The sequence below is a fragment of the Balaenoptera physalus genome (genome assembly GCF_965194825.1).
Source record: "Balaenoptera physalus genome assembly, chromosome: 14".
NCBI classification, from domain to species: domain Eukaryota; kingdom Metazoa; phylum Chordata; class Mammalia; order Artiodactyla; family Balaenopteridae; genus Balaenoptera; species Balaenoptera physalus.
The window spans coordinates 12,090,583-12,118,126 of record NC_138893.1 but is presented as its reverse complement, the minus strand read 5'-3'; the positions used below and the strand labels follow the sequence as shown (position 1 = coordinate 12,118,126).

General features: G+C 41.8%; 1 protein-coding gene across 3 annotated transcripts in view; it reads right to left on the bottom strand.

Annotated features, from left to right (window-relative positions):
- PCNX2 (pecanex 2) overlaps positions 1 to 24,956 on the bottom strand; it is a 291,197-nt gene extending 266,241 nt beyond the window's left edge. For all 3 annotated transcript variants that reach the window (XM_082422950.1, XM_082422951.1, XM_082422952.1), the window contains exon 1: positions 24,499 to 24,956. In XM_082422950.1, the coding sequence (XP_082279076.1) occupies positions 24,499 to 24,651 (153 nt within the window). In that variant the 5' untranslated portion in view covers positions 24,652 to 24,956. The remainder of the gene's footprint in view (positions 1 to 24,498) is intronic.
- Between the last annotated feature and the right edge of the window lie 2,588 nt (positions 24,957 to 27,544).

The following is a 27,544-nucleotide window of genomic DNA, read 5'->3' as shown; positions in this document are numbered from 1 at the left end:
CATTATATGTACATTCCCCATTTTGTAGCGGCATTCATCTGTTGATGGACATTTGGGTTTTTCCACCCTTTGGCTATTGTGAATAATGCTGCCATGAACACGGATGTGTAAATATCTCTTCGAGACCCTGCTTTCAATCCTTTGAGGTATATACCCAAAGGTGAAATTGCTGGATTATGTGGTAATTCTATGTTTAATTTTTTGAGGAACAGTCATAGCCACATTTCTCTAGTGGCTGCACCATTTTATGCCACTCTGGTTTTGAACTGCAGGCTGACGGGCCTTTCCATCTCTTGAGTAGCCTGGAGAGACCAATCATCTGGCTGAGTGAGGACTACCTATAAATAAGGCTGGTGTCCAGTGAGAATAAACCACTTTTGAGGATTTCAGTATGCATACCTAAAGGACACTTTGCGGGGCGGGGGGTGCTTCAATCTTTATCCATGTGTATTTCATAAAGGTACTTCACCTGACTGAGTAGGTGAACCTCTGTAACTCTGGGGTTCACAATTAGCAAGTCCATTTGCAAACATCAGCTTCATTTGCTATAAAGGTGATATTTGAACTCCATCTGCTTGACTCTGTGTCTCCCTGAAGTGACTCAGAAAAGGGAGGTGCTATTCATTGGGCCACCAAGTCTATGCATAATGTTTATGCACTTGACTGGAAGGGGAGCCACTCAAGGCTCCACTGGGAAGCTCTGTGATCTTGAGCTACGCATAATTCATTTATGTGGCACATAATAAGCCTAACAAATTTGGCTTCCCAGCCCAGAGCAGAAATTAGAAGGGGGGAATGAGGAATGAATAGACGTAAGCACAAAAATGTAACAAGACATAAGAAGTGACAGCTTAAATGGTGTTAGAAAAGTAAAAGTACAAAAAATTAACTATAAAAAAGCAAGTCACCCATGAGACACACACACACACACCTCAGCTATCTCTAAGGCTATCCCTACAAAAACATAATAAGATAGTAAATCAACTATACTTCAGTAAAAAATAAAATTCAAGAGGTGTTATGGGGAAATTTAATCAGGAAATGTAAAAATATTTCTCTTTGAAAACCAGTGAAATCTTTCTTTTCAACATTTATTCTAAAATGCACATAGCTGTACTGCACATTAGAATACTGATTTAAAAAAAAAAAACATAATAAGACATCTAGAAGTAAAAAGAAAATGTTCAATGATAACACGCTGCCCAGAAGAATTTAGAACTATTACATCAATGTGGTTAAAGGAAAATGGGTTTTCCTGCTAAAGCTTAAGCTTCGAGTAATTTGGAAAATGTTTTTGCATCTGCCAAACATAAGACTCCCATTGGATTTGGACATCTACACACCCCTCAAGCCGTACTGACATGCTGCTGATGCACGCAGAGTATTCCCTCTGGCCCTGGAGAACTGCCTAACATGGGCATTCGTGCCATCTGGGGCAGACACAGGCTTTGCAACTTCTTGGTTCACATTTCTGGAAGCCTGATCAGATCTGTGACTATTAGAAGATCCTAAGTTATTCCAAAAACACAGAGTGCAGATGGAGCAATTTGAGTTGTCTTAGCTGCTTCGGAGATGAGAGAGATCCCGTTTTGTTCACCCATTTTGTCAAATTAAGAGACAAGGGTTTTGTCCACCCAGCCACCCATGCTCCATTCATTCATTCAGCAGCTAAGTGCTGAATATTTTATCTGTGTCAAGGCATTAGTCCCAACAACCTCATTCAAGTAGGACCCTTGATTCCTATCTAAGTAAACTGTAATTCCTTGGGGGCCTGGGAACAGGTCTGTATACCAGAAATCAGGCCATAAGATAGAGAATTACAGTCACTTCTCTGCATTTATATATTTGAAGGGATTTATAGGTTTGCAGATCCTGGATTAACAGTCCATTAAATATTTTATGAATTTCCTTTATTAAAAGAATTAAGCAGGGGCTTCCCTGGTGGTCCAGTGGTTAAGAATCTGCCTTCCAATGCAGGGGACGTGGGTTCGATCCCTAGTCGGGGAACTAAGATCCCACATGCCGTGGGACAACTAAGCCTGCCCGCCGCAACCAGAGAGAAGCCTGCCTGCCACAACGAAGATCCTGCATGCCGCAACTAAGACCCGACGCAGCCAGATAAATAAATATTTTGTTAAAAATTAAGCAAATTTAATGTTTTCTCAGAAAATCTAGATCTTCCAGCTATATGTTGAGAACTGGAATAAGTATAGCATAAGTTTGGGTCCTGAGAATACGGGGCAAGAACTCCCAGAGCCAGACATGTGAGAATGCATGCTACCATGTATGAAACTGCCAGACAGAATATGAGAGGCACCTCAATGCACTGCCCCTTAGAAGTAGGCCAGTCTTGCAAATACATCACGTTTAAAAATGATGAGGTGGGCGGAATCTAGAAATATGACTCATCCCCGAAAGACAGCTCTACCTGCACTTGTATCATGCAAAGTAAGATGGACACAAAGGAGAATACAATGCTTTCTCTCAGGCCTGCTATTTGGCTTCCTTTGAGTCTGCTGTCTGTTTCTTATTACATCTGTTCTCATTTCTTTGAGTTCCTGGACCTCTTGTTTTGTGTGTAACTTTCATGAGGGAAATACTGGATAGAAAAGTAGCAGGCAAATGTCTAGATTATCAAGGTAGTGCTACAGGGAATAATAAGATAGAAAAATAGCCAAAGGTTGCAGAGGTAGATTTAAGGCAGTGTCATTAAAATGAGAATCTTCGTGGGCCTTAAATGCTTTGAAAACAACTTCAGAAGCTGGCACCTACAATTGTCTAATGCCCTCTTCTCTTCTCTCCTCTCCTCTCTTCTTTTCTCTTCTCTTCTCTTCTCATAAAGAATATTCAGTGCATAGCTTAGTCAATGAATGCTTAGCATAGTCAAGAAATCTAGATTCATGTTGTCCTTTTGATTTCAGATGGCCCTGGTAAGAGTTAACATTTTAGTAACGTCTTTAATGTACACTGAGATGAATAGGATGAATCAGTCAGTAAGCTCATTAAAGGCAAAGTGATGTCAACCTCAACCTCAAAGTGATGTCAGCTCAGCCATAAATTTGTACTGATACTGAGCTTGACTATCATTGAATATAATGTCACGTGTTTCCTAATAGAAGAAAATGTTATTTAGAATTTAAAATGAGGCTCCCATAATGCGAATGTTTACATAATATAAACTATACCTGATCATTGCTATACTTGATATATAAATCTAAACTTACATATTCATTTTTTCATAAGGAATTTTAGAAATACTTCTGTCTTGGCAAAGCCATCAACTTACTCCTGGAAGGTCGAATTCATAATCAGCAAGTCCCCTGACTCCTTGTGCTTTAGGTGCCTTCAAAACCTAAATAATGGGACTTCCCTGGTGGCGCAGTGGTTAAGAATCCGCCTGCCAATGCAGGGGACACGGGTTCGAGCCCTGGTCCGGGAAGATCCCACATGCCACGGAGCAACTAAGCCCATGTGCCACGACTACTGAGCCTGTGCTCTAGAGCCCGCGAGCCACAACTACTGAGCCCGCGTGCCACAACTACTAAGGCCAGCGTGCCTAGAGCCCATGCTCCACAGCAAGAAAAGCCACCGCAATGAGAACTCCACGCACCGTAACAAAGAGTAGCCCCCGCTCACCACAACTAGAGAAAGCCTGTGCACAGCAACGAAGACCCAATGCAGCCAAAAATAAGTAATAAAATAAATTTATATTTTAAAAAAACCCTAAATAATAGGGAATTCCCTGGCAATCCAGTGGTTAGGACTCTATGCTTTCACTGCCAAGGGTACCGGTTCGAACTTAGATTCCCACAAGCCGTGTGGCAAGGCCATAAAAAAGAGGTATTAAAAAAAAAAAAACCCCAAATGATATAAAAAATGTTTAGTGTCACAAAATTTAAAATGGGTTTTAATTAATATTTAAATGTAATGAATTATAATGTTACGTTTTAATTTTTAAGCAATAGTCTTCAAAATCTTCAAAATTTTTGGGCAAAAGATTGAAATCAGTCAGTAATAGTGCTTTTTAGAAGGAACAGTGAGGCAAAAATGAGTTGAACTGCTAACCTTTTTCTTTACACATTCTGCGTCCCAAACCAGCAGAAACTGCAGAGGCCCTGCTAAAAGAAACGTCTGAGACCAACAGGATCAATGGCAGGATTGTTGGAATAAATAAGTAATCTTACAAAGTGACTACTTGGAAAGGCTACCTATGGTAAGCTCCTATTTTTTAATTTTAAAGTTATTATTTATGGAAAACTATGTGGCACTTCCTCAAAAAATTAAACATAGAATAACTATCTGACCCAAAAGAATTGAGGGCAGGGTCCTCAAGAGTACACCCATTTTCACAGCAGTATTATTCACAATAGTCAAGAGGTGGAAGCAACCCAAGTGTCTATCAATGGATGAATGGATACACAAAAAGTGATAGACATATATATATATATATAATAAAATATTATTCAAACTTAAAAGGGAAGGGACTTTTGACACATGCTACAACACGATACATCTTAAGAACATAATGCTAGGGCTTCCCTGGTGGCGCAGTGGTTGAGAGTCTGCCTGCCAACGCAGGGGACACGGGTTCGAGCCCTGGTCTGGGAAGATCCCACTTGCCGCGGAGCAGCTGGGCCCGTGAGCCACAATTACTGAGCCTGCGCGTCTGGAGCCTGTGCTCCGCAACAAGAGAGGCCGCGATAGTGAGAGGCCCGCGCACCGCGATGAAGAGTGGCCCCCGCTTGCCACAACTAGAGAAAGCCCTCGCACAGAAACGAAGACCCAACACAGCCAAAAATAAATAAATAAAGATTAAGATGGTAAATTTTATGTGCATTTTATCACAATTTTTAAATGTAATTATTATTTTATGACACTTTTGATGATATACGGCAATTTCCAACCAAGAAACATGAACGACCAAATCACACCGGGCTCCTCTGTCTGAACACGGAAGTTAAGCAGGACCAGTTCATCAGGAGTCCACTGATTCTCCCAGGCTCTCTCCCCAGATCAAGGTGTATCCATTCAACAAGTGTCCGTTGCCCAGAGTAAGTTACAAGTCACAGCCCCAGACAACTAGCTGGATCACAGAAACGATCAAGCTCCCTACTCAGCCTTTCTCAAGGACTTGTTGCACATACTCCCTGCCAGGCACTGTGCTTGGCGCTGGGGAGAGAGCTGTGAACACAAATGCAAACAAACTATCTGTCTTCGAGGGGCTTCCATGATAGCGCAGATTAATTACAACTAATTACAAAATTAATCTATTTTTGTCCAGCAAGGGGACCTAACTTAGTTTGGAGTGTCAGGGAATAATCCTGGAAGAAATGGCATTTAACTTGAGCACTGAAAGATGAACTAGAGTCACCCTGGAAGGGCGAGTGGGGAGACTTCAGGCAGTGGGAACAGTGCGCAAAAGCTAAAGTGGCCTCAGAGGGTGCAGCTGCCTGCACCACTGAGAGGGAGGAGGGATGGAGTGAGATGAGGCTGGAGAGACGGGAGGAGCAGATGGCAGGATGCTGCTGGGCCATTTCAGTCCCCCCTCCATCCCAGGTGGGAGCCCTGCGTGCTAATCTCCCCACCTCTGCTCTACAGTTTTCGGGAAAGTCCCTCTCAAGCACCCTTTTAATCACATCACTGCCCTATGCAAATACCTACACTTAACTCTCTCCAGCACTTCTTACACTAGTTCTAAACCTTTTCTGCTGAAGCCCTGCTGAGCCCCCAGACTCTTGATCACTGATTAACAAGAGTGTGCTCTGCTGTTCCCCACCAAGGGCAAAACCCCAAACCAAAGTGGCCTCAGGAGTAAACTACCTAGATGTCGAGATGAGGTTAAGATGGTGTACAAGCAATACAAAGTGACACGCAACCGAAGGGCTCTCTCAGGTAGACACTCCCACTGAGCGTGAGGCCAGCCAGTGAGAGGTGGAGGACATCACGGGGCACAGGAGCTGTTGGCAAGGGCTTCGTGGGGAAGCTGGACGGCGAATATGGTGCAGGAAAATGGACAATGCAAGACACGGAGCAGGAATCTGGGTGAGGGCAGGTGCGTACCCTTAGCACAGATGCGACAGGCGAAGCCACCAGACTAGCTGGACTCAAGGGAAAGAGAAGATAATGAAATGCAGAGATACGCTTGAAGAGAAGGCCCAAGTTGAAGGGAAAAGGGGCAATGAAGCCAAGGAAAGAACACAAAGAAGCAATGAATGACAAGGACATGAGGAGAAAAGTCAGGATACACCTTTCTTTGCAACATCACAGGTTATGTTTACCATTCTTCATTGATGTTCATTGATCTTCATTGTTGGTAAATGGTTTAGTGAATACTATGTGGTAAGCACTCTGATTTCCAAATCAGCTGTGATTTGTGCCACTCATAGAAGGTTCTCTCACTTTTATGGACTCTCCTTTCCGGTAATTATAACCCTTTTTTTTCGCTTTTAAGCTTTTTTTAATTGAAGTATAGTTGATTTACAATATTGTGTTATTTATAGGTGTACAGCAAAATTATATATATATAATTTTTCAGATTCTTTTCCATTATAGGTTATTACAAGATATTGAATATAGTTCCCTGTGCTATACAGTAGGTCCTTGTTGTTTATCTATTTTTTTATTATAAATTAGTTTCTTTTTTTTTTTAATTGGGGTATAGTTGTTTTACAATGTTGTGTTAGTTTCTACTGTACAGCGAAGTGGAGTTCCCTGTGTGTTTATCTATCTTATATATAGTGGTGTTTATATGTTAATCCCATACTCCTAATTTATCCCTCCCCCGCCTTTCCCCTTCCGTAACCGTAAGTTTGATTTCTATGTCTGTGAGTCTTTTTCTGCTTTGTAAATAAGTTAATTTGTACTGTTTTTTAGATAAACTTCTTGAATGCAAGGGCTGAGTCTCCTCTTGTACATCCCACAGTCCCTGATCCACAGTCAGCATCATGGCCTTTCCTGGCTTCAGCAATTTTGTCGAGCCCTGACCTCCGTCACACACGTTTTCAAGGCTCCCAAACAGTGGCAAGGACAAACTGTGCTTTCCTCAGGAGTTGACAAAGCCAAGTGTAGGGAGAAGTCCCGGGAAGTCGCTGACTCACAGTGAGGAGTCGGGGCTCCCACACTGGCTGCTTGGTAAGTGCTCCTGAGATGACAAATATGGGGCTTGTGAGACAGAGAGCATCCTGCAGCAGTGACGTCACGTCAGGAGACCAGCACCAAGAGACGCACTGGATGAGGGAAAGGGGGACCATGGGCCCCAATCTCATGAGTCAGAGCAAGGAAAGGGCTTAAGGAATTGGGCCTGGTCGTGGGAACAGGGGGTGTACCTCTGCGCAAAGGGAGTGGAGATTGCTAAGAAGGGAAGATTTTCTGATAACCAAGGGATATGCGTAGGGTGGTATGTCTCTTCCTTGGTGTCAACGCTGCTTCTCCAGTTCCTCACAGCTGGAGACACTGAGGCCCTCCCCTCCACCCCACCCTGGGGCTAACCACAGACTGGTCGCAGGCCTGGGGGCAAGTCTTGCTGCTGACATACCAGCTACGCCAGGGGGGAGAGCTGAGCCCTTTCGCATCCAGTACAGCTCCCGTGTGACAGCATTAATGTCTTGTCTTCCTATAGGATGCACTCCACTCCTAAATGCACAGCATTATGCTATAACCTCATGGGTGCTCAAACTGACCCACCTTGGGCCAGCGTCTACAAGTTTACCCCCCCCGCAAGCCTTTCAACGTGACCCTAGTATTCTGCCACAGCTTCTTTGACCTTAGGCTCCTCGTGTACATTTTCTGGCCCAGACCTGGAATGGGCCACTTCTCCAAAGAGCCCTACTTCCTTTTAGAAGGAAATGGTGTTTAGAGACCAAAATCTGGGACTTCCCTGGTGATCCAGCAGCTGACTGCACGCTCCCGATGCAGGGGGCCCAGGTTCGATCCCTGGTCAGGGAACTAGATCCCGCATGCCACAACTAAAAAAGACCCCAGCTGCAGCAAGTAAAAAAAAAAAAAAAAAAACAATGATCCCACACATGGCAACAAAGATCCCACCTGCCGCAACTAAGACCCAGCGCAGCCAGATAAATAAACGAATATTTTTTTTAAATAGAGACCAGAATCTGAGTGTGTGAGATTTGTACATCCTTATTGGATTATCATTGCTTCCAGGTGGTTAGATAGACACAGCTAAAAAAAATATGCATTTTATTTTTAGAAAAAATAAATCATGATTTCAGATGGGTATTTCCAATTCAAATGGAAGATTACAAGGCTCTAAGTAACTTCTGTGACTTGATGTGTACCTGTTTTCTCTTATTGCTGAAATCTTGATTCCTGAAAATATTAACATAATTTTATTGTCTTTATCTATATATAATAATTTCAAAAAAATAATATAAAATCTTATTGATGACAATAAGGTAACCAAACGCAATTTAAGATTTTTCAGTGGTGTTTTTCATCTTTAGGTTATATCCCAGTAGGCCTAGAAACTCTGTGTATAAAGTCATCTGAAATCTTTTTTGAGTATGCCACCAAACTACCAAACAAGATTCATTCCTTGTGGCCATCATCAAAAAATCTACAAACAATAAATGCTGGAGAGGGTGTGGAGAAAAGGGAACACTCTTGCACTGTTGGTGGGAATGTAAATCGATACAGCCACTATGGAGGACTGGAGGTTCCTTAAAAAACTAAAGATAGAACTACTATATGACTCAGCAATCCCACTACTGGGCATATACCCTGAAAAAACCATAATTCAAAAAAAGTCATGTACCACAATGTTCATTGCAGCACTATTTACAATAGCTAGGACATGGAAGCAACCTAAGTGTCCATCGACAGATGAATGGATAAAGAAGATGCGGCACATATATACAATGGAATATTACTCAGCCATAAAAGAAACGAAATTGAGTTATTTGTAGTGAGGTGGATGGACCTAGAGTCTGTCATACAGAGTGAAGCAAGTCAGAAAGAGAAAAACAAATACCGTATGCTAACACATATATACGGAATCTAAAAAAAAAAAAAAAATGGTTCTAATGAACCTAGGGGTAGGACAGGAATAAAGACACAGACGTAAGAATGGACTTGAGGACACGGGGAGTGGGAAGGGTAATAAGCTGGGACAAAGTGAGGGAGTGGCATGGACATATATACACTACCAAATGTAAAATAGATAGCTAGTGGGAAGCGGCCGCATAGCACAGGGAGATCAGCTCGGTGCTTTGTGACCACCTAAAGGGGTGGGATAGGGAGGGTGGGAGGGAGACGCAAAAGGGAGGGTATATGGGGATATATGTATACATATAGCCGATTCACTTTGTTACACAGCAGAAACTAACACAACATTGTAAAGCAATTATACGCCAATAAAGATGTTAAAAAAAAAAAGATTCATTTCTTGTTTCCAGCTCTGTTGCCATCCCTCAGTCTTTCTATTTCCTTTACTGTTCTATTAGCTTTGTTTTAATTTATCCTTTTATTGTGTCTTCTTGAAAAAAAAAAACGCAACTAGATATATGCTTCTTATTTCCTTCCTCATTTTTAGTCTCATTTTAGCTTCTGCTTTTTTTGTACTTAATAATAGATCCTGGAGATCACTCTGCAGCAGTCTGCTTCCCCGTTCCCTTTGTCACAACTACAGTGCTCCGAGGTGTGGATGCATCACACATAATTCATTATCTCGTTCTCTATCAGTCGATACCTGTTTCTAGTCTTTTGCTATAACAAACAGTGACTCATCTTGTACCTATATCCCTCTGAATTTTTGAGAATGGTTATTTATTTAAAGCTCATTAGGTACTACCTTTTAAATCTTTGTAACCTAGATATGCCAACATCACATTATTTTAATATGTACTTCTTGGACTGTTAGTAAAATAATCATTCATGTGTATATTTGATATATATATGTATGTGTGTATATATCTCTGTGTCAATTGTCTATTTCTGTCACTTTTCAAGGTGTTTATAGTTTTCTTATTGATTCTCACTTATTCACAAGAGCCATGTAAAGATGGTCGGTTCCATGAAGACAGGAACCGGGTCTGTCTTGTTCTCCATTTTACTCTCAATACCTAGCCTGGTATCCAGCAAATAGATGCTCAAAAATCTTGGTGAATAAATAAACATTTATGATAGTAATGCGTGTCTATATGTTGTAAATTTTTCTCAATTTAACAATTCTGCAACCTCAGGGAAGTTATTTAGGCTTCATAAATGTCCATTTCTTCTGTGAAATAGGAATATAGCTCCTAACAGGATTAATTAATTATTGTACTAATGCATTTTCTGGTACCTAATAAGCACCCACATGCTAGTGTCATTTATCACCATCACCATCAACGTCATCATCATCATCATCATTATCTACGTATCATTCATCAATACCATGGAACAATAAATTCAGATGTGGTGTTTTGAGGTCAGTAAAGAGCTACAAAAAAAAAAAAAAGAGCTACAGAGCAAATGTTTTTATTGCTTGCCTAGACAGTCAGAAATGTTAATATAGAATAAGAAAAAATTATTATGAAATAAGCCAGACAATTGTTTTCTTGGTAAAATATTTGTTTCAGAGATTCCCAGGGATGTTTCTTATTTTCTGGGATTTTCATTCTTCCCCGATTATTAGGTATCGAGTTGCAGTCTTGAAAGGAAGAATAAATTATCAAAAGATAAGGAAAACCAATGGGAAATAACTATTAGCTCTCTTGATTTTCTTTTGAGATGGTAAAGATTTGGAGAAAGGAACTAAAACATACACATAATCCAATATAGAAAATACCTAAGGTCCCTCACAGCCCCAGAACTTCTACATTTGTTTTCTATATTTAAGATCAGCCGATATCAATGAATGAGGTAAAATCATTTTTATTTGAGCCAATGGTCTTTTCATTTTAAATATAAGTTTCCCATGGTAGGGAAAAAAGTTGTATTTATTAAATAAATACCACAAAGAAAAAGATAATTGCCATCTAAGTAATAAAACAAAGGTTATCTTGGAAATGACGGCAAAATTTGAACTTTAAGGCAATTCAATACTAAGAGTAACACCTTGGTTTTCAAGCTCCATTTTTAATGATCTGGATCCAGGCCACCACACTGTGGTGAGTATACTGAAATGGGCCCGACCACAGACTGTTATATGCTCTACCAAAATTGTGTATCCCCGTATGAGTTAGATTTCATTAATGGGAAGAGTGAGTTGACTATCCACTGTGTGCGAAGCATCACACCAGGGACCAAGGGGGAATTCAAATCACAGCCCCAACCTCAAGATTCTTCCAAACTTCATGGAAGGATAAGCCTCCCTTGACTCCACATCTCTCTCCAGATACTGGATTTGTACTATTTCTCACTCCCTGCGTGAAAGAACTGTCTTTACAACCTGTCTTCATTCCTTCAACTCCCATTGCTTCTTAGACCCACAGCAATCTGGCTGCTACTCCCCAACACTCCACTGAAAATGTTCTTGCCAACGTCTCTAAAGACAACAATTTAATCCAATTTCAAACATCAAAGATAAAGAATTATTCCTAGGGACTTCCCTGGCGGTCCAGTGGGTAAGACTCTGCACTCCCAATGCAGAGGATCCGGGATGGATCCCTGGTCGGGGAACTGGATCCTGCATGCATGCCACAACTAAGAGTTTGCATGCCACAACTAAGAAGTCCGCATGCTGCAACTAAAGATCCTGTGTGCCGCAACTAAGAAGTCCACATGCCGCAACGAAGATCCTGCAACTAAGACCCGGTGCAGCTAAAATAAATAAATAAAATAAATAATAAATAAATAAAATAAGTATTTTTAAAAAAGGAATAATCCTATACAAATATTGAATCATTACATCATAAACCATAATCTAATGTGATATTATATGTCAATTATATCTCAATAAAAAAATGTTTAAATAATTAATTCAAGTAACTTTAGAAAACAACACTCTCACAGCACATTACTGCTGTATTCTTAAAATAATAATAATAATAACAACAAAAACACAAAACAATCTTGAACTTAACCAAAAGATTTTCTTTTGGTTGAGGTATGGGAGTAGTAATTCCTGTGCATATTTTAGGATTGAAAAAATGATATTGTTGGGAACCAGAGTTCTCACTGTGGGAAAAAAAGAGATACAAATGTGGAGCAGGTGAAGGAGAAGAAGAATCCTTTAATTTGGATCAGATTATAAAGGTTTCAGAACAACTCTCAGTAGACGACTGCTAGATAGATAGGTAGATATGCTCCCCTAGCTCTGTCTACTGAAAGGGCCTAGAAGCAAAGACAACCCCAAAGCAATAAATATAACTATAGCTTCCCCAAATCTTGGATTCCAAATGCCATTTCCCACCAAAAGGATCAGGGCTCCTTAGAGTAATGACTGGTTTTTCCAGGGCTGGGGTAGAAAATGTATAAGCTAAGTGTGGACTAACTTGTTGGGCTAGAAAGCAAGAAAGTGCTCAAAAGCTGATAAGGACATATCCAGAGGACTCAAAAACTGCTGGAAAAAGGTACCACTTGCCAAATTTTGGGTAAACTTAATATCAAAAAGACTGGGGAGAGTTGCAGGATACAAGATGAATGTACAGAAATCTGTTGCTTTTCTATACACTAATAATGAACTATCACAAAGAGAAATTAAGGAAACAATCCCCTTTACAATCACATCAAAAAGAATAAAATACCTAAGAATAAACTTAACCAAGGAGGTGAAAGACCTAGACTCTGGAAACTATAAAATATTGATGAAGGAATTTGAAAATGATAAAAGACATGGAAAGATATTGTGTGTTCTTGGATTGAAAGAATTCATATTATGAAAATGTCCATACTACCCAAAACAATCAACAGATTTCATGCAATTCCTATCAAAATACCCATGACATTTTTCACAGAACTAGAACAGATAGTCCTAAAATTCATATGGAACCATGAAAACCCCAAATTGCCAAAGCAATCTTGAGAATAAAGAGCAAAGCTGGAGGTATCACACTCTCTGACTTTGGACTATACTACAAAGCTGCAGTAATCAAAACACCATGGTACTGGCACAAAAACAGACACATAGATCAATGGAACAGAATAGAGAGCCCAGAAGTAAACCTACACACTTGAACTATGACAAAAGAGGAAAGAATACACAATGGAGAAAAGACAGTCTCTTCTGCTGAGAAAACTGGACAGCTAAATGCTCTAAGAATGAGATTAGAACATTTCCTCACACGATATGTGAAAATAAATCCCAAATGGGGAGTTCCCTGGTGGGCTAGTGGTTAGGATTCTGGGCTTTCACTGATGTGGCCCAGTTCAATCCCTGGCAGGTGAACTGAGATCCCACAAGCCACATGGTGCAGCCAAAAAATAATGAAACAAAAACAAAAAAAACAAAACAAACAAACGAACAAAAAACTCAAAGTGGATTAAAAACCTAAGTGTAAGACCTGAAACCATAAAATTCCTGGAAGAAAACATATGCAGAACACTCTTTGACATAAATAGTGGCAATAGTTTTTGGATCTGTCTCCTAAGGCAAAAGAAATAAAAGCAAAAATATACAAATGGGACCAAATTAAACTTAAAGGCTTTTGCACAGCAAAAGAAACCACTGTCAAAACAAAAAGACAACCTACAGGATGGGAGAAAATATTTGCAAACAATGTGACCGACAAGGGGTTAATATCCAAAATATACTAACAGCTCATACAACTCGATATCAAAAAACAAACAAACAATCCCATCAAAAAACGGGCAGAAGACCTAAATAGACACTTTTCCAAAGAAGATATACAGATGGCCAACAGGCACATGAAAAGATGCTTGTCATTGCTACTTATTAGAGAAACACAAATTAAAACCATAAAGAGATTACCACCTCACACCTGTCAGAATGACCATCATCAAAAAGTCCACAAATAACAAATGCTGGAGAGGATGTGGAGAAAAGGGAACTGTTGTACACTGTTGGTGAAAATGTAAATTCATGCATCCACTGTGGAAAACAGTATGGAGGTTCCTCAAAAAACTAAAACTAGAACTACCATATGATCCAGCAATTCAATTCCTGGGTATATATCTGAAAAAAACAACTTGAAAAGATATATGCAGTCCAATGTTCATAGCAGCACTGTTTACAATAGCCAAGATACGGAAGCAATCTAAATGTCCATCAACGGATAAATGAATAAAGAAGATGTGGGCCTAGATGCAAAGATATAAATAAATGTCTAGCCAAAATTCTGGACAAAAAAAAAAAAAAAGAAGATGTGGGGTGTGTGTGCGTGTGTGTGTGTGTGTGTGTGTGTGTATAATGGAATATTACTCAGCCATAAAAAGAATGAAATTCTGCCATTTGCAATAAGGTAGATGGGCCTAGAGTATATTACGCTTAGTGAAATAAGTCAGACAGAGAAAGACAAATACTGTATATAATTTTATGTGGAATCTGAAAAATAAAACAAATGGATGTATATAGCAAAGCAGAAACAAACTCACAGACATAGAGAACAAACTAGTAGTTACCAGTGGGGAGAGGGAAGGGGAGGGGCAAGTTAAGGGTAGGGGATTAAGAGATATAAACAACTATGTGTAAAATAGTTAAGCAACAAGGATATATTGTACAGCATAGGGAATTACAGCCATTATTTTATAGTAACTTTTAATGGAATATAATCTGTAAAAATACTGAATCACTACACTGTACACCTGAAATGAAAATAAAATTGTAAATCAACTATATTTCTATTTAAAAAAATCTGGTTTGGAGATAAATAAAATATTTAAATTTTAAAAAATGATGATAGGAATGAATAATATCCATTGAATAAAAAAAAAAGAATCTATGAGACCACACTAACAAACACAACAAAACTACAAGGCAGGGGGAAAAGGACAGCTTTTCTTCACAGAAGAATACCTATGAATAAATAGAAAATCATCATTTTGCAGCCATCATTTTGGTAATTATTTTAGGTAAGCCATCATCAATTTTTGATACAACCATGAGTAAAAATTTGGGGGGAATACAATAGCATGTACAGTCTCCAGGTTTCCCTTCCCAGATTATTTGTTAAATACAAGAGGAAACTGGGTACCTTTACAACAGAGAAATCTGGCCAACACCATCTTGACCAATGACCAAACTTATTGGCACCACCAGTGGGGGAATGACATTGGGTGCCTCTGATGTGATACGGGACAAGAACACATCACTTAGGTAGTATTCATGCCAAAAAATGCATATCAGACACCTAATCTCAAGGATACAATAAAAAAATCCAAATTGTGGGACATTCTGCAAAACAACTTTTATTGCCACAAAAGAAAAAAAAAAACTTGAAGAACGTGTTCTAGAATAAAGGACAATTCAGAGACATGACAACTAAAAGCAATGCATGATCCTCGATTGAATCTTAGATCCAGAAAAACAAAACAAAAAGCTCAGCTACGCTGGACATCATTAGCATAACTGGGGAAATCTGCATGAGAACTATGTATTAGACAATAGCATTACATCAATGTTCATTTTTGAGTGTGATGATTATGTGGGAGAATGTCCTTTTCCTTAAGAGACACCTGATGAAGTTTCTAGGGGGAAAGTGTATTGATGTTTGCAATTTATTCTCAAACGATTCAGCAAAATTTTAAATGTATAAATATATAAGAGAGTGATGAAGCAAACGTGGCAAAACATTAAGAACTGGTGAATCGAAGTGAAGGGTATACGGTATTCATTGTGCTATATTTGCAACTTCTCTGTAGACTAGAAATTTTTCAAAAATAAAAATTGGGGTATAAAAAATAATATCCTACTTCAAACTTGACCAAAAAAGAACTCATCAATGTGTCTTACCATACTGAGACTGAAACTCAAACTCCGTCTCTTGGTCTACCATCTTTGCTTGACGAGCTACTAATCATTCATCAGGTTCCAGATTAGAAGTTATTTCCTTTGGAAAGCCTTCCTAAACACCAAAGCCAGGATAAGGTCTTTACTGTATAGCACCTTGTACTTCCCTTGTAATAACAGTAATCGTTGTGTTATTCATGTCTGTTTACCTTTACCTGTTAACTTAATAAGGAGAGATACCAATCTATCTTTTGCCTGTTGTTTTCCCCAATATCCAGCCAAACACCTGGCACTCAGTCTGTTGTTGTAGACATAAGTGTTGTCCAACGAATAGGTCCACTTCTTCCTTGGACACCCAGTAGGACTGTAGTTTTCCCTCCCCTTGGGTAGATGTAACCATGCAACTTGCCCTAACAAAGATGTCTGAGTGCAAGAGGTATCTGCCGTTTCCAGGTGGGAGCTTCAAGAGCTAGTCCAAGCTTCTCACCCTCTCTCTCCATCCACCATGGTGACTGGCAATGGTCAGGGTAATGGGGTGAGGATGGTGGGGAGCAGAGCCCCTAGCTACCCAAACTGGGGGTTCTATCAGCCTAGACACCTACATGCCTGTGATGAGCAGGACCCCCTGCTAACCATGCTCCCCTTCCCCCACTAACCATGTTGGACACATAATATGAATAAAAGAAAAATAAACTTGGTAAAACCAAGGAGATTCTGAGGCTATTTGTTATATCAGCACAAATCAGCATCTCCTGACTGATATATATGTGTTCAAATACTGAATGAAACAATTCAAATAGCCAAATGTTAGCACTAGGTTTAAAATCATCTGAAAAACTTAAATATTCTTCAAGGGGACAGGTCAAATAAATCACCCTTTACTCACAAAGTGGAATACCATGCTGACCCTAAAAATAATGAAGAAGACCTTTATGTAATGCTCTCCAAGAAAAAGTAGAAAAGGTAAAGTGGAAAAAACAAGGATATGTACAGATTCATGGTTGCATACGTATACAACAAAATAGTCAACTGAGGGCTTCCCTAGTGGCGCAGTGGTTGAGAATCTGCCTGCCAATGCAGGGGACACGGGTTCGAGCCCTGGTCTGGGAAGATCCCACATGCCACGGAGCAACTAGGCCCATGAGCCACAACTACTGAGCCTGCGCGTCTGGAGCCTGTGCTCCACAAGAAGAGAGGCCGCGATAGTGAGAGGCCCACGCACCGCGATGAAGAGGGGCCCCCACTTGGCGCAACTAGAGAAAGCCCTCGCACAGAAACGAAGACCCAACACAAGAAAGAAAGAAAGAAAGAAAGAAAGAAAGAAAGAAAGAAAGAAAGAAAGGAAGGAAGGAAGGAAGGAAGGAAGGAAGGAAGGAAGAAGGAAGGAAGGAAAGGAAGGAAGGAAGGAAGGAAGGAAGGAAGGAAGGAAGGAAGGAAGAAAGGAAGGAAGAAAGAAAGAAAGAAATGTCAACTGAAAGTGTTGACCAAAGAGCCAATGTGGGATAGATATTAGATTTCAGTGCAACTTCTGGGACAAACCACATCCAGAGACTTCTACATGGGTCATGACAATGAGCGAGACGACCCTAACATCCCTCAGCGAAAGCGAGGACGTAATAGAGTCCAGAATGAGAGGACCTGTGAAGACTGTTGGAGGGGACCATGGTGTTCAGTGAGCCCTGTGTCTCTCTCCCCCAGAGTCAAGAGGAAGGCTTCAGTGGGGCCGCTCAAAGACTTACTATGCGTCCCTGACAATTTGGGCAGGGAGTCTGATGTCTGGTTCTTCCCAGAAGAGCTAAAAGATGAGACACTGGCTCGCTGCTCGGATGGAGGGATGAAGGAGAAGTTGCTAGGTTGGGGTTGACCTGCTCTCCCAGAGTCTGTTCGGGGACAGAATACGTGAGTGTTTGCATGGACCGCGTGTGCAAACACCCCAGGAGTTCGCTTCAGAGGTCCAAAAGGGCGCTGGAGCAGAGGAAAGCTGGGGTGGACCACCACATGCCAAGAAACTATGGAAGGAATAAGCAACCAGGTGGGACAGAGAGGCAGCAGCCCTCCTCCAAGAAACTGTGGGTGGGAGAGCCCTGGAAAGGAGAACAGGGTCTCTGCAGGACACGTGGAAGGACCTCGCCAGAGGGAGTCAGCTGGGAACGTGAGCCACGCTTCAAGAGCCCGGAGCCAGCTTACCACCGTGCCTCTCAACAAAGCACTTCCCTGTTCTTCAATGCCAAAGGCATCAGAACATTAGCCAGTGTGTGAGGGAAAAGAGTGAAAAAAGACCATGCCATCCTCATACCCCTTCCTGCTTGGATCACCATATGGAAAGAGATATTCTGAAATCCCAATCAAGTCTGTGCTGTGTTACTTAAAGCAACTAGAAGACTTTGTATTACCTGTGACCTGAAGTCCTGGGGCTTGCACGTTTTTACCTAAGAGCAGAGAAAGAAGTCCTCTACAGAGCAAATTGAAAGGGACGGTGGATGACAAAGAAGGCTGCTTTGGGACTAAACCTAGCAGCCCCACGTCACACTTCCACTCACATGTGTATAAAATGTCACTGGAAGAACACACAAGAGACTGTGTGTGGTGGTTGCCTCTTGAATGAGGTACTAGAGACAAGTGTGGGAGGAAAGTTAACTTTTCCTACATACTTCTTTGCACCTGTTCAGTTTCTGGATCTCTTCATGCCAATGTGCAGAAAATAGATGGTCCTGTTGTGAAATTACTTGTATTCAATGTGGTGTGGCCGAGGGGGTACCAGCTCCAACTGCTTGGCCTCTAATTCTGATTAGGTCATGACTAGCCATGGATCCTGAAGCTTCTTAACCAACCTCTACATGCCAGTTTCATCAACTGTAAAATGGGAATAATGACAGTGCCTCTCTGGGTTACTGTGAGAAAGATACGCTTTAGCTCATGCCAAGCTCTTTTAACAGTGCCAGTCTATCTTTGCTCAGTGAGTGTTGGCTGTTATTATTACCTGTAATAATAATAATAATAATGATGATGTTAAAGGGGAAAATCCATCGGAAGAAAAGGAAAAAATCTGAATACCATTAAGAACTAGTCCATTTTCTACTGTCATGGGACGTAGAAAAGAGATTTAGAGTAGATAAAATGGGAATAAAGTTGGGTGGCTTGTAAAAGGAATCATCTGAGAGACCAAATGGTTAAAATCAGAAAACAATAATCACCTGATAAGTATCACCTTCCATATTAAATAAATCACACCATCCAACAATCCCACTCCTGGGAATATACCCAGACAAAACTATAATTCAAAAAGATACATGCACCCCTATGTTCATGGCAGCACTGTTCACAACAGCCAAAACATGAAACAACTATATTTCAATTTTTTAAAAAAATTTAAGTAAATAAATAAATCACACCAAGCCTATTAAATAAAGTATTAGACATTATAATCGGTAAAATAACAGTATATCTAAGGAGAGCAGCATCCAAATAAAACTAGTCACTAACTGGGAGAAACTAAGGGAAGTGCCAGTGAGGTCAGAGACATAAATTTAACCACCAGAAAATCAGTCATGAACTTGCAATACTAGAACGGAAAGGAAAGGGGGAAAGAGTACTCTTTTTGGAGAGTGCTGCGGAGGCCGGCATCCTAGAACAAGGCAGGTACCGGTTCTTTCGTCACAGACACAAAACACAACTGGCTGGCAGACGACCATGTGTCTAAATGGCAGAAGATGAGGAGAAGCAGAAGGAATTTTGCAGGAGGGTGGCAACGTCACTCAAGAAAGGCCATATTGAAAAGATTGAAGACCACTGCCCTAGGATGCCCTAGGGAGGGGGACATCCCTGGTAGAAGTGCTTGCACCAGGAAAGCAAAGTCCCCATAGAGCCAAGCCCTTCATACACACAGTCCAAACAACCATCTGGAGCAGCAAAATTTTTAAGACAACCGCATGGGATGGCATTCAGCCAGAGTCTCTTTGGAAGCCCAGGGCCCGGGGAAGAATGCCTTCAAGCATCCCTAAGCTGCAGCCCTTGCACTTCGAACCCACTCTGTTTCAGACAGGTGAGGGAAGGAGGAAGGATGTTCAGACACTCAAGTGGATTATGGGAAAGTGGGGAGCGTCATGCATCTCAGTGTGACAATAAATAAGGTCCCCACAAGCAGAAGGACCAGACAACAAGCTTCTCGGAATCAAAGGACACAAAGTATAGACCATGTGACTCAACAGCAGAAAAAGCCTTTCTTAGGAAGAAGTTGAATATGAGTGCTAGGATTGACCAGGGTGAGAGCTACGCTTTTGGGACCAGCAACGTACCAAGCCGTCCAACAAAGTAACAACAATCAAACGGACCAGCCAGGTCTGCTGTTTCAGGTTGTGCAGGTTGCACCCTGCACAAAGGCCTCCAGCTGACAGGGTCAAATGCTGGCTGAGCTCCAGTCCCCAGGTCCTGAGCCAGGAAAGGGTGTCTTCTTGGACAGACCACCTTTCCATAATTCACATAAACTCATCTTCTGTGTTAGAAGTAGGAGTGAAAAAAGGGGTGGCCAAAGACATACAAGACCTAAAGAAAAATAGTTACGTACCCAAATGGTGAGTGGCCACAGACCGTGATAGTCACCAACTAGGTGTGACAATGACAGCTAGTGCGTGCAGAACACCCACTGTACATCTGGCGCTACGTGGCCCCGTGACAGGTAATCCCATTTTATTATAATTAGAGCAATTAGAAATGATGTGGTTCTTATCAAAAAAGTCTCCAAGGCTAAATTAAAAAGCAGAACTGGAAACACAGCAAGTCTGGCTAACAGACAAGAAAATCAGAGGAAACATAAAGCTACAGCCATAAAATAAAGGACAGGTTTTCTGTGTGAAAATCATATATAACGTTGCCCGGCACGGGGTCTTGAAGAATGTGAAGGCTCCACCCCATTTTTTCCACTACTCAGGTTGACCTTACTACCACCAGTATGATCAGAACTTCCCTTGATGAGGGGTCACTGTTTTAGGGAGTTCAGATGCCCTCGTGAACAGCAGGTCAGCGGCGCAGAGCCCTGACAAGGCCACAGACTTGGAGACGACAGGACCTCAGCTAAAATTCTGAATATCACTACTCTTACTTAGATGGTCTTGAGTAAGTAACCCACTCCCTCTGGATCTCAGTTGCTTAAATCTATAAAGCGAAACTCGCTATCCCCATTTTGCAGATGAGAAAACTGAGGCCCGGAGAAGTGAAGAGACTTGCACAAGATCACACAGTTGATAGGTAGTAGAGCAGGGACGTCTTTTGACACTAGCCTGGTGCTGTCAGAACTTCTTAAGGGTGAGAATCATGCCCAGGATGCTCCTGTCCTAAAGCTCTACATGAATCTCTGTTGGTTATCTCAAAATAATAAGTACAAGACCATGTGTAATAAATGAAAGGTTAAACATCTCTAATGACAAACGCATCTTTCAGTTGGTCCAAATTAAAAGTAGGCTGATATGGGACTTCCCTGGTGGCACAGTGGTTAAGACTCTGTGCTCCCAATGCAGGGGGCCCAGGTTTGATCCCTGGTCCGGGAACTAGATCCCACATGCATGCTGCAACTAAGAGTTCACATGCCGCAACTAAGAAGCCAGTGAGCCGCAACTAAGAAGCCCGCCTGCCACAACTAAGCAGCCCGCCTGCCGCAACTAAGACCCAGCGCAACCAAGTAAATAAATAAACTTTTTTTTTTAAAAAGTAGGCTGATAATAAAACAAAGTAAAACTCTTTCCAAATTATCTAAATAGACCTAACGTTTTTAGGTACATACTTTTGAGCATTTCTTGAAAATATATAGCTTATAAATGCTAATAAATAACCTATTTTCCAACCAGACCTAAGTAAATGCTGGGGCTTAGAGATCAGTTTGCCTCAATAATTAATAATAAAATTTTAATTTACATATTCAAGGTCCCCATTAAATAAAAGTGTGGATTCTCCCTGCAGTGGAACTGTCTTGATTAAACATGTGTAATCAAATTGTGCAAAACCCAGAAAAGTTCAGGGCCCCTTAAATAACAGAACTTCAGCAAGCAGCCAGGGATTTTTTTGGACCAAGTTCTCAAAAGCGGAACAAACTGAGAAAGATGTTAAAAATCACAGGCAGCATTGAAGTGCAGAAAAATATATTTAGGCATCAAAACCCAGAGAACAGAACGCTGCATTGGGGAAGAAGGGTCTTTTATTTCTAAGGTTATTTTCAGAGACCGGAGCAAGAAAAGGACTACCTGCATTTTTTTCAATGAAGATAGGCTATATATTAAAAAGCAGCCATGTAATAAATGCACTCACATAAAAAGACTCTGTAATCGTTAAAAGCACACTGGCATAAAAATATAGAAATTTTAGTATAACTGGTTTGATATAAGAATTAAAGTATTTAAGGTATCAGTTTTTTGCTTTCTAAACTCTTGAGATTTAGCCAAAAATTATTTTGAAATATCATTAAAGAGGAGCTTAACTAAGGACAATTTCCTATTTACAAATATAAAGTAGAAATCAAGCTACTCAATGAAGCATAATTAGGTAGAAATTAAGGGTTCCAAGCATATGCATACATCAAATCTTAAAAGGAGTTATGTAAAAATGAGCCCGTACTCATAAAAAAACATCTGCAGGGATATACATTAAATGTTACTCTGGTTGTTGCTGAGGAGTGGGATTAGATCATTATCAGGAAATACTCAAAATATGTTGTGAGGTAGACAACCTAATGCTGGTTGGAAGAGAAAGAGAGGCAGGTTGATTTTATTTCTACCAGTTTATTATGTGTGAGATCATTGTGAGACAAATGCAGGGCACTTTGCTAGGTACAACAAGGAAAACCAAGATGAGTCAACAAAATCAAAAACCACATCCTGAAAAAAATCAAAAAGCTCACAGCCCAGGAGTACAGGTAAATACATGTTCCAACAACGAAGTACAGAATTCAAAATGTGCCATAGTACTGACATGAAATACAGAATGGTATTAGGGCAAGAGAGAAGAGAAATTAATTCTAGGTAAGTGGGATCAGGGAAGCCTAGACAGAGATGGCCTTTCCAGTGGGCTTTCGATTTTGGCAAGTGAATGATGGGGAAAAAATAAAGTCAGTACTGAGAAGTACTTTCATTCATTCATTCAGTTCTCTATTCATTAATTCATTCAATCCTCCTATGCACCCTATAAGGCAGGTACTCTTAGTCTTGCTTTACACACCAGAAAGCTCAAGCTTGCTTGAGCTCACACAAACAGTAAGCAGAAGAACCAGGACTGAACCCAAGCTGGTGTTCCTCTTCTCTCTGCTGGCTGTCCCTCTAGACAAAGAGAAAACATTGGGCCCTATAGGCTAAGGAAACAGGATGAACAAGGTCACAGAAGAAGAGGAAACTTACATTTATTAAAAAGAAACCATTTACTAAAGGGTCTCCATGGATTAGCCACTGTGTGAAGTGCTTTTTACATGAAATTTACTTATTTTTCCCATGAAATGGTCATTATCCCATCTATTTTAAGGATGACAAAACTAAGATTTAGATAGGTCAACTATCAGGACAAACAGCTAATAAGTAGCAAAACGGAAATTTACACCAGGTCTGAGTCCAATTCCAGGTCAAGCCAGAAAGATGGATAGCTTTCTGTGCTTATTTAATCCCCAAAACAACATTTCACATCTGGTACTAGTGTTTTTCTCATTTCACAGGTAAGAAAATTTTAAAAATCAGATAAGGTAAAAGTAACTTGCCCAAGGTCAGAGAACTGGTAAGAGGTGAACCCAAAATTTAATGTAGGCAGCCTGACTTCAGAGCCAGAATTCTGATCCTGTGTCTAAACTACCAGAAAAACAATAAATGGGAGCCAAATCACAGACCACCTCTAACGTCAAACTGGGACTCTGTCGGCCATGCAAACTCACTGAAGATTTTTGCTGTGGAGAACATGATCAAGTTATGTTTTAGGAATAAAGACCTTCAACAGACATATCAAAATTAGATTCTTAACATTTAATATGACCCGGGGCACCCTGCTTGTAGAGCTTTTCAAATAAGGTTAAACATTGTTTCAATAAGGTTTGTTTACCTAAGAAGGTCATCTGTGTAGTTACTCAGCAAGCACTCAACTGTGTAACCTCACTAAAGGGTCAAATAAATTACACTAGATTGATCCATCATTACATTTTTCTACAGATTTCTTTACACAGTGACCTGGAAATTGCAAATTGAGCAACTGATCATTGAACCTGCCTTCCCAGAGCAAAACAAGAAAGGAGGAAAGGGGGTAAAAGATAAACAACGGAAACAGGTTTGCTTTTAACATTTCATTTTGCCTTTTGGCTATCATGCACAGCAGCCTCTACCAAACATTATCACAAGGTACCCAGCCGAGGGGCCTGGGACTGTGCACGTACAAAACAGGTTCAACCTTCCACAGCGACACGCAGAGCCTGACTCATCGGCACAGCTGGCATCAATTCGTAATGAGTCCCAGAGCCCCCAAAGTCCTTCCTACTTCTTTTTCCTGCCGGAGAGCCCCTTCTCCTTTCCCGTTACTTTCTCTGTCCCAAATTCCCGAAGACCCTCCCCATCCCGCCTCTTAGGGAATCACTGCCCATCCTTTCCATCCCGAGGCAGACTCGGAGGTTTCCCCAGGGCTTGAACGCCGCCACTCACCAGGTGCAGGGCCAGGGGCAGCAGCAGCAGGAACAGCCACAGGTAGAGGTGGCAGCTGTTAGTGAACTTGCTCTGATCCGGGTCGTGGTACCAGCCGCCGGTGAGCGCGGCCCACACGCCCTGCCGAAGCAGCTGCAGCACCCGGGACCCCATGCCTGCGTCCCGGGGCCGGCGCGCGCCGCGCGGCCCGCTGCCAGCCGTCCACCGCCCGGACGCCCTCAGCTTTAACACTCGGGCCCTCGCGCGGCGTCACCGACGACGACGACGACGACGCCGCCTCCGCTGCCGCCGCCGCCCCCTCCAGCTCCTTCCGCCCCACCACCGAAGCTCCAACTGCCCTTCTGCCCGCACCCGCGGACCGCGGCGCCGGCGCCAGCTGCTGCCGCCGGGCAGGTGGACGCCATGTCCGCGGGAGGAATGATTTTCCCATGGTGCTCAGAGGCGGCTGCTGGGCGGATGCTCCAGAGGCCCCGCCCAGCGCCCGCCTACACTCACTCTACCGGCCTTCCTTGGTGGAGGGCGGCGAGGGGGACGCGAGGGCGAGAAGAATTTCTGAGTCCCTCCAGCCTCTTCTTTTACCTCTGACAGCTCCCTCCGACCTTTTCACCTCATCTTCCTATTAGGGAGCGTGGAAAGCTTAAAAATCAAAGATGTTCTCAGGCAGAAGAGACAAACCAGGACATGGTCCTTTGCCTTTGCCTTTTTTTGCAGCCTGCACCAAAATAGTTATGTAACTCCAGCTCCTGTCACACATCACTCAGTGTAATTTCTTGCCCTGAGCACTGCCTGCACAGCTTTATTCTCCTTAACTGACTGCTGACCCCGGACGTTCTACTGGCTAAGCTCTACCTGCGCCCTTGACCCTGATCTCTTTTCCTCCCTGACCTTTTCTCCTCTGCCCTGCTGTTGTCCAGCCTGGCAGATAACGAAAATAACCACCTTTCGGGAATAATTTCAGGAGCCTCAGTTAGGCTACCTGCCTTTGTATACGTTTCCTAGAACATAATCCCAGGCATCAATCGGGTATACTGTTTAGATAGGAAGACCCACTAGACGGTATCATTGAACTAATAATTTTTAAACTTTTATAGTAGAGAAATTTCAGATTCTCTTCTGAAAGCAGGTTTTCGACAGGGAAGAAATAAAGAGGAACTTGCTGTCTTAGAATGAGGAAAGGAAGCTCTCATTATTAGTGACTGATAACCTAAAGTAAATGAGCTTCGTGTTGTTGCAGAGAGCAGGCTTTGGGACGCGTGGAGATAAAAGGGAACACGTCTTCCTTAGGTATGAGCAGTGTAAGCCTTGTGTGAGCTAGGGCCTTTGGGGAAGAACGAGTATTAGAAAGATGCCATGATCCCCAAACATGCCTTTTACGCATCATGCTTACCTCACCTGATATGTGCACCTGTATATGCCCCGGCCATGCTCTGGTCTGCAGCAGCTTTTGCTCTTGGCCACCTTAGGCAGGCCCAGTAAAGGCATAAGCCTCCTTATGCGGAAATGAAACCAGGGGAGGGCCATCCTGAGGAGCAGGTCGGGGACGTGGAAGTCCAATGTCACACTGGTGTGTAAGCCTTCAGCTTTAACCACTTTTTAATCTACTCAGCATTCATCGGCAGGAATGACTAACCAACATATAATAACACTGCTTTCTGTACTGAAAGAATCATTTTCTCAAAGGTACAGAGGATGCTTCTTTTTATATGGGCTCATCGCTTGAAACCTACCAGGCACTCTGTACATGTTTAATGAATCAATCAATCAATCAATCAACTCCACAGAAAAGACCCACAGTAAAGGATTACTCTCATGTGCTTGAGTCCAGAAGACATAGGTCCATTCTTGCACTGAAGGAGTGCCTTTATTCATTCGTGCCTGATTCATCAGGATATTTATTGAGCACCTTCTGTGTGCCAGGCATTTTGATGAAGGAGAGAAAGTGAATATAAAAAATATATAGTCACTACCATGAAGGAGTTCACAGACTACAAGGGGAGACAGGCAAATCAACAAAGACTTGCAATTAAATGTGCTGTATGCTACAATGGAATTGAATATATGTCTCCTCTTGGAGATGCCCATATGGAAGGCATACTGCTGGAAGGTATGTCCTGCCCACCATCCCTATGCTAGGAGCTACTTCAAGGATGCAGCCTTGAGAGAGTAATGTGTGGTTGGACCATATGGACTGTATACCTGACTGAACCCCATTAAGGCCTCTATATAAACTCTGTAAGTTTCTGGCGGGCAGGCGTGGAGATCTACCTGTCTTGTGGCCACCCAAGACAAGCCTCGTATGTAAGTTCTCTTGCTTCTTAAACCTGCCACCTACCAATCAGGAGTAGCTGCCTCTTTCTTCATCTCTTTCTTGGCTTCTTTTGGATGGATTATGTTTTATTATTGAAACTTTTTATATTACCTTGAAAGTCATAAACCTGTAAACCTTTTTTTTTAAAGAGGTCAGAAATATAAAGTAAGGTATTTCTTTTTTTTTAATTAATTTATTTATTTTTGGCTGCATTGGGTCTTTGTTGCTGCGCGCGGGCTTTCTCTGGTTGCGATGAGCGGGGGCTTCTCTTCATTGCGGTGCGCGGGCTTCTCATTGCGGTGGCTTCTCCTGTTGTGGAGCATGGGCTCTAGGCGCACGGGCTTCAGTAGTTGCGGCGTGTGGGCTCAGTAGTTGTGGCTCACAGGCTTTAGAGTGCAGGCTCAGTAATTGTGGCTCACGGGCCCAGTTGCTCCGCGGCATGTAGGATCTTCCCTGACCAGGGCTCGAACCCGTGTCCCCTGCATTGGCAGGCGGATTCTTAACCACTGCGCCACCAGGGAAGTCCTAAAGTAAGGTATTTCTAACGGAGGTAGAATTATACAGTAGAGAGGATAACGTCAGGACATGGAGGACACACGTGGAGAAGGAGCGCAGAGGAGTGCAGGTGTAGGGTAGGTCCTTTGTGTAGGAGTTGGAGGTGAAGCAGAGATTATTTATAATGATGCAGGGATTTCATAGAGCATCCACAAAGAATTTGGAGAGAGCAGAGAAAAGATA